This window comes from Ipomoea nil, unplaced genomic scaffold (assembly GCF_001879475.1).
Source record: "Ipomoea nil cultivar Tokyo-kokei standard unplaced genomic scaffold, Asagao_1.1 scaffold3171, whole genome shotgun sequence".
Classification (NCBI taxonomy): domain Eukaryota; kingdom Viridiplantae; phylum Streptophyta; class Magnoliopsida; order Solanales; family Convolvulaceae; genus Ipomoea; species Ipomoea nil.
Window position 1 is genome coordinate 380,004 of NW_017619599.1, and position 12,382 is coordinate 392,385.

The following is a 12,382-nucleotide window of genomic DNA, read 5'->3' on the forward strand; positions in this document are numbered from 1 at the left end:
AATAAAGACTTTCAAAGTGAGATTTTAAATGACTTTTGTAGAATTTTTTAGACTTTTTTATAATATTTTAAAATTTTATCAACTTTGTACGAGTCTATAAAAATTCGTAAGACAAACATATATAGGCTTTAAAAAACTTTTTCATATTAAAAACTCTACAAAATTCATTAAAACTCTCAATTTAATACACCCTTACATACATTCCATAAATTTTACTAATACATTATTTATAATTTTCTTACAAAAATATATTTTTATAAATCATAAATGAATGAATGCATTGCAAAAAATAAATAAATAAATAAATAAATATTGATTGTCACAAAAATAGAGTATATCCTCTTCTCCCCAGTTAACTTGCTTAAACCTCCACTACTATCACTCTATCCATTTTTTATCGCATCAACTATAAGTTGTAACAACTCAGTACTCTCCTCAGGTGCTCACAATGCATAATTTCCATTAACTTTATTTTTACCTTTACTCCTCGATCTTTTGATGTACATCTCCCATTTATAATTACTATAAAATAAATAAGAATCTCTCAAAAAATTCAACTTAACACAAATACATATATTAATAATTTATATAAAAATTTGAGTTAAAATTTAGGTATGTCAATTTTGCTGCAACGAACAGCAGCGTGCTGTTGGTCGCAGCAGAAGATTTATGTTGTTCACAGCAATGCAAAAATCTGCTACGAACATCAGCAGGCTACTATTGTTCACTGAAGATTTTTTTGTTGCGAACAACAACGAAAATTTTTTCCGAACAATAACATGAAATTCTTGCTGCTATTCGTAGCAAAAAATTTTGCTGTGAACAACCATAAATAATAATTTTGTTATAATTTTTTTAAAGTATGTATGAAAATTAAGAGATAAAATTAAAAAGTATAGGAGTATTTATGAAAGGTTTGAAAAATCGATGAAAAGTTTGTCGTGTTTAGATATAGGAAAAAAGTTTGTAGAGAAATTTGAAAAGTTTAGGATTGGAGGGTTGGATTTCATCTATTTATATTAATGAAGAAAAAGTCTATAGAAATCTTATTCTGATAGAGTCTATGAAAGTTAATAAATTTTTGAATACCAGTAGACTTTTAAAGACTTATAAAAGTCTGAATCTATTAACAGATACAAGTGGCAAGTCAAAAGGAAAAGAAGACCAAGAAGTCAATAACTAACTCCAACTACCTTTCCCTCCCTTTTATTCCTTCTTCTTTCCTTTTCTCCTCTAAGTATATAGATGGCAGTAGTAATGCAAGTGTAATCTGATATTCTTTCAACTATTTGAATACAAGAACAGTTTCTTTCTTCTTCATTAAAGCTCTCCATACTTGTTAATATGGTATCAGAGCCCTGAAATATGGCTTGGAGACCACCTGCTGCAAACATGACTGGTTCGTCCTCAACCGCTGCTGCAAATCCAATTCCGACAACCGCCGCAGCTCCGACTCCGGCGATCTTTGATCCGAATGATCGAGTGAATCCTTTCAGCCTTCATCCCAATGAGAGCCCGTCCCTGCGGCTGGTAACCGTACATCTGGAAGGGAGATCGAACTACCATGCCTGGGCTAGGGCAATGGAGATGGCCTTGAAATCGAAAAACAAGCTTGCTTTAGTGAACGGATCAATGGTGATCCCTAATCAGAATGATCCCAAACACTTCTATTGGGATCAATGCAATACCATGGTTCTCTCATGGATTCTGAGGGTCGTTTCTCCCACCATTGCTCGAAGTGTTCTATGGATTAACACTGTAGAAGGAGTATGGAAGAACCTCAAGAAACGGTTCAGTCAACAGGATATCTTCAGAGTAGCAGAGATCCAAGCTGAGATTCACCAAACGAAGCAAGGTAACACTTCTGTGAATGAGTATTTTACTCAGTTAAAGCTGCTATGGGATGAGTTGGCTGTGTTAAGACCAATTCCCTCTTGTGATTGCATTCCCAGTTGTAAATGTGGAGCTGATCTGTCTGAAAAAATTAGAACTCATATTGAGAGTGATATGTTAACTGCTTTTTTGATTGGGTTGAATGAGAACTTTGCTTACACCAAGAGGCAAATTATGTTGATGAAGCCTCTCCCTGATGTTGGAGAAGCCTTTGCAATGGTCTCTCAGCAAGAAAGGCAAATAGATGCCATACCAAACATCTTGACAGAAAACATAACTGGAGCAAATGCTTTCTTAGCAAATTCTGGCAACAACAGAAAATTTTATCCAAATCAGAAGCCAAAACCTGTGTGTTGCTATTGTGGATACACAGGGCACACAATTGATAAGTGCTATAAGAAACATGGCTACCCACCTGGATGGAAGCCAAGAAGCAAAGGAATGGGTTCTGTCAATCAAGTCCAGTCCTCTTCACAAGAGTCATTGGAAACTGGCCCTGAGATTTCTGGCCCTGGGATTTCTACTGTGACTGAGGATGACTATAGGAGGTTTTTGGACTTCATGCAGCAACAACAAAGAATTAGGAGTAATCAGGCCACTCATCTTACCATCAACCCTCATATCAATACCATATCAGCTAATTTCATACCTGATGCAAGTGTAGAAGGTAAGAAAGTCAGTTCTGATTTGGTTAATTCTAAGCCTTTATGGATTCTTGACAGTGGTGCCACACACCACATTGTGTGCAATGAATACATGCTCCAAACATCCAAGAGAGTGCATGGTATATTTGTAGATTTGCCTAATGGACACCAAGCTCAGGTGTCTCATATTGGAAACATCCAATTATCAGCTGAATTAACCCTACAGAATGTCCTATGTGTGCCAATTTTTCAGTACAACCTGATCTCCTTGGGAGAACTCACAAGAAAATTAAATTGCAGCATATTGTTCCACTCTAATCACTGTGTTATATAGGACCAGCACCTTGGGAAGATGATTGGCATGGCTGAGCTAAGGAAAGGACTCTACCAATTGATTTTTCCTGTTTTTAATAGCTGTAAACATGCTGCTAATGCTTGTAGTTTTTGGCATGCTAGACTAGGCCATGCTTTAGAAGACAAAATAAGGTGCTTCATACCTTAGACAGTAAAATCTGTAATGATAAGCCTAGTGCATGTGATTGTTGTCACCTAGCTAAACAAAGAAGGCTTCCTTTTAATTCTAGTTCCACTCTTTCAATTGATTGCTTTGATCTTATACATATTGATGTCTGGGGACCATACCATGTGCCAACAGTCTATGGTCATCAATATTTCTTGACATTGGTGGATGATCACAGTAGAGCCACCTGGATATATCTCATGAGGAACAAGAGTGAGGTTAAGCAACATATGCTGACATTCTATGAGCTAATCAAAACACAATTTGGGAAAGCCATTAAATGTGTAAGGTCTGACAATGGAAAGGAATTCTCAATGGCAGACTTTTATCAGCAGAGGGGTATCATCCACCAAACATCTTGTGTGTATACTCCCCAACAAAACAGTATTGTGGAAAGGAAGCATGGTCATATCTTGTCCATAACAAGAGCCTTAAGGTTTCAAGCCAATCTGCCTGAAGAATTTTGGGGGGACTGCATCCTTCATGCAGTCTATCTGATGAATAGACTACCAACTTCAGCATTGAATAATCAAATACCCTATCAAATCCTTTTCAATAAGGTACCACAATATCAACACCTTAGAGTGTTTGAATGCCTATCCTTTGCTATTATTCCTATCTGCCAAAGAAACAAGTTCTCCCCAAGGGCAAGGAAATGCATTTTCATAGGGTTTGCAAATGGAGTCAAAGGATATAAGTTATTTGATATCAAGACAAAAGAGGTCTTCATTTTCAGAGATGTCCACTTCTATGAAGACATGTTTCCCTTCAAGCAGCCACAAGAGCCAAACTCTGACAGCTCAGTACTGCCACTCTGAAAATATGCCATATATGGATAATGAAGGGCACACTCCTCAAGTTATTCATGAACAAGTCCCACCTATGGTTCAATCCATGGAACCAGGACAAATAGATGCAGCTATAGACACTGGAACAGTTACAGAAGATGCACCTTTAAGAAGGTCAACCAGAAGGAAGATAACACCAGGTATCTGGATGCTTATAACTGCCAGAATGTTACTGCTAAAAGGACATCCCCATATGACATTTCAAAATTCTTATCTTATGAGAGTCTATCTGTTGATTACAGAGCTTTTGCAGTAAATGTTTTAGATGCAAAGGAGTCAAAAACCTACAATGAAGCTATCAAGAAGGAGTGTTGGAGACAAGCTATGGAGGCTGAGTTCAAAGCCTTGAAAGCTAATAATATAGGGATCATCACAGATCTTCCCCCCAACAAAGAGGCAATAGGATGCAAATGGGTTTATAAAACCAAACTTAAAGCTGATAGGATAATTGAGAGACACAAGGCTAGACTTGTAGGAAAAGGTTACACTCAGACACCTGGACTTGACTATTTGGACACCTTTAGTCCAGTTGCTAAGATCACAACAGTCAGGATGTTGCTTGCTGTTTCAGCCATCAAAGGATGGGGTTTACACCAATTGGATGTAAACAATGTCTTCCTACATGGAGAACTAAATGAAGAAGTTTACATGAGATTACCTCCTGGAATTACTTCAGACAAACCAGGCCAAGTTTGCAAGTTAGTGACGTCCCTATATGGCCTCAAACAAGCAAGTACACAGTGGAATATCAAGCTTTCTCATGAACTGTTGAACATGGGTTTCCAACAAGCAGTTTCTGATTCCTCCTTATTCACCAGATGTAGAGATGATGATTTTGTGGCTCTACTTGTCTATGTGGATGATGTGGTCATTGCCAGTCCTAACCTAGGTCAAGTGAATCAGATCAAGAAGCATCTAAATGACATTTTTCATATTAAGGATCTAGGCCCCTTAAGGTTTTTTCTGGGCTTAGAAGTTGCTAGAAGCTGCAAAGGAATTTCAATGAATCAGAGGAAATACACCATGGAATTACTTGAAGAAATAGATTTTTAACACTATAAGCCTGATGCTACACCCATGGTTACATCTATCAAATTCAGTAAAACTAGTGGGAACATTATTCAGGATGCTACCCAATACAGAAGACTAATAGGAAAACTCCTATATCTCACAATCACTAGGCCTGACATAAGCTATGCTACTCAACAATTGTCTCAGTTCCTAGACTGCCCTACTGACATACATATGCAGGCTGCACACAGGGTGTTGAGATACTTAAAGGCAGCTCCCAGCCAAGGTCTTTTCTTCTCAGCAAAATCTTCATTGCAGCTTAAAGCCTTTAGTGATTCTGATTGGGCAGCATGTCCAGACACAAGAAGATCCATCACAGGGTTCTGCACCTTCCTTGGTAACTCCTTGGTATCCTGGAAATCAAAGAAACAAGTCACCATTTCAAGAAGCTCCTCTGAAGCTGAATATAGGGCCCTTGCCACAGCTGCTTGTGAAGTTCAATGGCTCATCTACCTGCTAAAAGATATGGGAATAAATGAGAATCTTACAGCTATGATGTATTGTGATAGCAAATCAGCAATTGCAATTGCGGAAAACCCTGTGTTTCGTGAAAGAACCAAACATATTGAGATTGACTGCCACCTAATAAGGGAAAAGCTGCAAAAGGGAGTGTTGAAATTACTCCATGTTACTACCACCAACCAGCTTGCTGGTGTGTTTACAAAACCTCATACAGCAGCAACCTTCTACAACTTTACTGCAGCTTGTAGGGGGATATTAACAGATACAAGTGGCAAGTCAAAAGGAAAAGAAAACCAAGAAGTCAATAACTAACTCCAACTACCTTTCCCTCCCTTTTATTCCTTCTTCTTTCCTTTTCTCCTCTAAGTATATAGATGGCAGTAGTAATGCAAGTGTAATCTGATATTCTTTCAACTATTTGAATACAAGAACAGTTTCTTTCTTCTTCATTAAAGCTCTCCATACTTGTTAATAGAATCAAATACCAGTATATATATATATATATATATATATATATATATATATATATATATATATATATATATATATACACACACACACACACACATACACTTTTAAAGGCTTTTGAAAAGTGTGAATCGATTACCGATTGACTTTTAAAGAGTTTTTAAAAATCTAAATTGAATATCATTAAAATTTTAAATTAGTTAGAAGTCTTTGAAAGTCTTTAAAAGCCTTGATTGGATACACCCCTTACTATTGAAGAGAAATACAATTTTTTAAAAATGAAGTAAAAAATAAATTACGAAACTAATTTAGAGAAGTTCACATTACTACATTAGTTAAAGAAATCTCACATTTTCATAAATTAAACGAGCACATAACACTATATTAAATAACTACTTTTTCACGCGTATTGGGCGAATAGATAATGTCTTATATTTATTTTTAAATAAATACTTCAAAATATATCAATGCAAAATTATATAGGAGATATTCATGCATATGTAATTGAATTTTGAATTTGTTTATTTAAATTGGTAATTCAAAATATATAAATGCAAGATAGTATAGGAGAGATTGGTTATAATTGTCATTAAAATATATGTTTGCAATTTTGTAAAAACGCTAGTCTAAATAAATACTACTTTTAATTTGAATTTCTCTAAATCCTCGTAATTCACTTTTATGTAATATTATCATTGTCTTCATCTTCAATACATGTCATCTTCATTTTTATTGGTAGTGTGTCGTGTGTAATTGGATTAATATAATGGTGGTAGCATAAAGGGCAACGCCATGCAATGAGATTATGGTGTTGGAAGTTGTGGATTTGCCTTGATGTGTATCTTAGTGTTATTATTAGTCTGAGTATGGTACGAGCTTAAAGATACCTCCTATATTAGCAAATTATACTGTGGACCGCGGTCCACAATGCATTGTGGTCCATGCATCAATTCATCAAATATACACTGTATTTTCATTTCAACACAATTACAGTATCATTTTGATATAACTACAGTTTCGCTGGACAATATACACTCAAATATGTGAAATTGTTATTCAGTTTCATTTTATATACACTGCAGTTTCATTTCAACACAACTACAATTTCATTTCAATTCAATTGCAGTTTCATTTGATAATATAAGTTTTGGATCTCAAAAAATAAAAATGAGACAGTGTTAGTTTAGATACACTATAGTGTCTGCAGTTTTGGACCATGGTCCACAAAGCTTTGTGAACCGCGGTCCACAATATAATTGTTGTCCTATATTTAGGGTCTGCTCAAAACACCTAGTGGTCTAAACAACAATAACAACAACAACAACAACAACAACAATAATAATAATAATAATAATAATAATGTAAAATTCTCCCATCACAAAATTTGAATCAAATACACCCTAAAAATAATTATGCCATATTTAAATATTTTTACACCGAACTTTGTCCATATGAAATAGTATGATTTGATTAACTTGTAATAGAGTCAGTGTAATTTGTACTGATGCTTATTAGAATGCATATCATATAAACAAAGATTCAATATGGAAAATAATATTTTTCCTTAATTTACAGAAAATTAAAGACCACAACCATTACTTGAAGATACGCGCAGAATAAGCTCACTTCAATATCCTAGCTAACAAAGAACCACGTATAAAATAAATCATCGCAAGTTGTACATAGCTAACCAACTCAAACTAAGAAGACCAATAGACAACTCTCACAGAGAATCAAACTTAAAACAGTATGATTAATAAGCCAATGTCCGATCAATTCAATTGGAGTTGTTCCAAATAATATTTTTTTTCTTGACTTATCTTACAATAAATTAATTAAAAATGAAAAAGTTTAATATAAAAAAGAATGATGATAAACTCATAAAGGCCTTGTTTGGTAAGCTAGTTGATTGGGCAAAACGGTATAACTAGTTGATAACATTAGCTGATTGTAGAAGGTAATTTATATCGTGTATTACGGCGCACATAGCAATGTGCGCCCAGACACAAAACGCGCGCGTTTCAATTGCTGACGTCACTCCGTCCGTCCAAACGGCCCAAACCCCATTATGTGTATTCAGTTAAAAGTTTCTATGTATTCAGTTAAAAGTTTCTGTGTATTGTGTTATGAGTTTCTATGTATTCAATAAAGAGTTTCTATGTATTCAGTTAAGAGTTTGTGTATTCAGTTAAGAGTTTCTGTGTATTCAGTTAAGAGTTCCTGTGTATTTAGTTAAGAGTTTCTATGTATTCAGTAAGAGTTTCTGTGCATTAAGTTAAGAGTTTATGTGTATTCAGTTATGAGTTTATGTGTATTAGAAACAGAGGATTGTTTTTGGACAATGCACCAAAACGACGTCGTTTTGGGTAGGGAGGCATTGTGCGCCCTGGTGCACGATATAATGACTTATTGTAGAAAGGGGTTTGGTAAATTAGCTGATAGCTGATAGCTATTTGGTATACTTTATTTTCTCAAAAAGTTAATTGAAAAAATTATTTTGAGCATTTTTTGAATTTTAGCATTTTGAAGTTACAAAAAGCTTATTAACCAAACATTTATATAATTTTTTAATCAAGTTAAATCGCTAATAATGGTTAAATAAATAAAAATTAACTGACAGACTAATTATTTTTACCAAATTGGGCCAAAATGTATTTTGATCCAAGGAAATATAGCCATATAGGCTTTAAAAATATTTCCATTTTGTAATATAATAAGATATTCTATGTTGACTCAAATCCAACTAAGATTAGTTCTCTCCTCACACTTCTCTCTATCTCTCTGCCCACGTGGTGGGCCATCTCAGCAAACCAAAAACTGCAGAATTACCATGGGCTGTAATTTAATAATATTTCGAGTACTAGGTGGTGGGTCCTTTCACCAAATTAAGATACTACATTCTACAATTCTCAATGATGATCTCACTCACCATGCCAGCACAACAACAATTTCTTATCCACCCCCTCTTTTTTCCATTCCTCCTAATTTAACCCTCCTTTAAAATGTGTTCACACACATTTGTCCCTCTACTTTCCCAGCCAACTAACTCCACCTTCTTTTCTGCATTTTAAAATGAGTTGAGTCATATATAAGCTCAACTCAATCTATAACACTCATAATAGCGACACTGCCAACCTAAGGGGTGCAGTTGACTGGAATGACCATTCTTAATCAAAGGTTAATGGTTTGGTCATTGGCATTGGGCATGGAGCAGTCTTAAATTTTCAGGTCAATTGTCACATTTAAAAAAGGTGCCTACAATTCAATGAGAAAATTAATCACTGCCAGGGAATTAGTCACTGTCTGATGATATAAATCCTGGGTACACCAAAAAAAATAGCGACACGTTACACGACTTCTTTTCCAGTCAGAAACGGAAAGAAGAATGGTAAATTGAAATCAATTTGTTAGGTTATCAAGATAAATATACCAAGAGCCAGAATGGTTGTTTTGGATGAGCACCAGAGCAGCTAGCCTTTTTGAGTGCCCCTCATAATCTTTTCATAAAAAAAAAAAAAAAAAAAAAAATATGACTACAATACGAATTATGAAAAAAAAAAAAAAAAACACATCTTTTAGAAAAAAAAAATCAACAAAATAGTGTTTTTATATATAAAAAAAATTATAACACTAATAATCACAAAACCTTGTCATCTATAGAGATATCAGAGAGTAATTTTAAATAAAAGATTACAAGTTCAATTCTCAAATCCATACAGATGTATCAAAGGAATCTACAATACTAATTGTTGGATTAATACTAAATATTTATTTATTGAAAATTAAAATGCAATATAACAAGTATTTCATTTTAATAGTCTAACTATTGGTTAAATTCAATGAAAAAGTGTCAAATAGGCCACTAAACTTTTACACGTTGTGTAATTGAACCATCGAACAAAAAAAAAAAAGTGCAATTAAACTAGTAAAAACTCAAAAATTGTGCAAATAGCATTTTTTACAAGTTATTTTCAAGTTTCCCTTAAATATGTCTGCTTCCACCTTCTTCTGAAAGTTTAAAAAAAAAAATTGTTTTTTTCTTTTAATTTTTAAAAATAATTTTTTATATATAATGTGAGGTCACACGTTGTGGTCGAGCGGCATAACTATGGCTCTCCCAAATGAGAGGTCATAGGTTTAAACCCTAGGTTGAGAAAGTATGTGTGGACATATACCACAATGTAGCAGAGTCAGAAGTACTCAAAATATATATATTGTAAAAAATACTATTTGCACAATTTTTGAGTTTTAAATGGTTCAATTTATTTGCACAATTTTTGAGTTTTAAATGGTTCAATTACATACCTTTTTTGTTCGATAATTCAATTGCACAATGTGTAAAAATTCAATGGCTTATTTGACAATTTTTTTCTAAAGTCAATGGTAAACACAAAGGATTCTTGCCCCCAAGTCTTGCTGATTTTATGTTCAAAGTTACAAAACCGTATGTCCTATCCACAATTTTCAAGGTTCAACTTTCAAAATTAAGGTGCCCCTCATGCTTGTTGCTCCATTCATGTGTTTAATGCATTCATTTATTAGTAGATCATGTTTGTCACAATCATTAGACTAACGTTCATTCAATAGCACATTATTGTGTTTATCGGAATTATCATGTACTTTTTGTGTCTTATCTTGTTCAATTAATAAAAATGAAATTTGGTTTTATAATACTTAATTGAATGCCAATAATAAATTTAAATACTTAAAAATTAATTACATATTATGTTTACTAGAGTGTTAGTGTTGCTACACATCTATAACAATTGGGACTAAAAATAAAAAATAAAAATTAAAAAAAAAAACAATTGGGACTATATAAGGATTATATAAGATTAAATGATGGGAAATTTTTAGATTGTTATATATTATGCTTTGTCAAAAATACATAGAGAGGGGAGTATTAAAACTCTGTATTCTAGTTATATTAGAATTCCATTATTTCAACCTCAGTATAAATTTACCTTTTATCATTCATGACCTGACTAGAACTCTTTATATTCTTCTCCGAAATACTGCTCACTGAAACCATTGAGCTAAATCAATGCGGGGACTCTTTGTATTTTTATAAATACATCTTTCATCTACTATAAATTATACAGAATGGTAACTTAAGGGATTGCACAGAAGTAGTGGTATAGACAAATTGCCTGAATGTAGTCCAAAATATCAACTCAAGACACAACAATTAATCTTATGCAAGGACCATTATCCCTTAATTTCATCGTTTAGAAGTGTAGTAGTTAGATGTTTAGTACACTCGTTGGCTCACGCGCTGCCTAATTAAGACCATGAGCTCTTAATCTCAACCGCAAGAATGACTAATTTCACCACCTTCTTGTATTGCTCATTCTTTTCCCAGCACTTCATAATAGGGATGAAAATAGGCCAAACCCTTTCGTAGGGCCCTATGACCTGGCTTAGTTCGAGTCTAGCGTGGCCTAATCTATTTAGTAAAAATGTCAAGTTTAGACTTATTTTAAAGTCTATTTAGTTAAATAGGTCCATGTCTATATGTACAAGGCCTAGTCTTCAAACTTGTCGAATTGGTCTATTTATCTATATATTTAATTTTAAATAATTAAATAATTATATATATATATATATATATATATATATATATAAATTTTACATATATGTAAATCTTAAATAAGCTCAAAGCCTATGTACAACTTATTTTGAAACTTTTTAATGGCCTACATATTAAATAGGCTTTTAAAAATATTCCAGGCTAAGCTAGGCCTATTGTAGGCTCAGGCTTGAGCCTAACAGAAAACCTACCAATCGTTATATCGTGCACTAGGGCGCACATAGCAATGTGCACTCTGCGCATCCCAAAACGACGTCGTTTGTATTCTGTTATAAAATTATGTGTTTTCAGGTATAAAATTCTGTACATTCGAAACATGGATTTTTTTGTTTTTTTTTAAAAGATTATGTGTTTTCTGGTATAAAATTATGTGTTTTTAGGAATAAAATTCTATTTTTTCTATTATACAATTTTGTACATTTGAAACATTAATTTTTTTTAACAGCAAACACGAAGGTCAAAACGACGTCATTTTGGGCCAGGATGCACAATGCACTGTGCGCCCTGGTGCATGGTATAATTTGCCAAAGCCTACAATCACAAGCTCAAGCCTTAGATTTTGGCAAATTTTACTGTGGACCTTGGTCCAAAACGGTGTCGTTTCTTTTAATGAAAAGAAACGGCACCCTTTCTGTGTAATTAGTTTTGTTTGTATAAATATTCAATTTCATTTTATATACATTGTAGTTTTATTTCAGCATAACTAAAATTTCATTTTTTTAAACTACAGTAATCTTATTAAAGTGAGACGTGTTATTGAATTTCATTTTATACACACTGTAGTCTTATTACAACACCACTAAATTATAATTATAATTTAACTAAGCTTTCATTAGACAATATACACTGAAATATGTGAAACTGTTATTCAGTTTCTTTTATATAC

General features: G+C 33.5%; 1 protein-coding gene across 1 annotated transcript; it reads left to right on the forward strand.

The window, feature by feature from the left end:
• The first annotated feature begins 1,365 nt into the window (after positions 1-1,365).
• On the forward strand, positions 1,366-3,875 carry LOC109168022. Its single transcript, XM_019317071.1, has 3 exons — positions 1,366-2,766; positions 2,872-2,974; positions 3,091-3,875. Exons 1-3 carry the CDS (start codon positions 1,366-1,368, stop codon positions 3,873-3,875), a joined length of 2,289 nt encoding a protein of 762 aa, XP_019172616.1.
• The last annotated feature ends 8,507 nt before the right edge of the window (positions 3,876-12,382 follow it).

What these genes read in the sequence shown, in the direction of transcription:
- LOC109168022 (XM_019317071.1), top strand. Translation starts at nt 1,366, where the DNA reads ATGGCTTGGAGACCACCTGCTGCAAACATGACTGGTTCGTCCTCAACC. An exon ending in CTGAATTAACCCTACAGAAT is followed by an intron (nt 2,767 to 2,871) that starts GTCCTATGTGTG and finishes TGTGTTATATAG; the next exon opens with GACCAGCACCTTGGGAAGAT. An exon ending in TAAACATGCTGCTAATGCTT is followed by an intron (nt 2,975 to 3,090) that starts GTAGTTTTTGGC and finishes GTTGTCACCTAG; the next exon opens with CTAAACAAAGAAGGCTTCCT.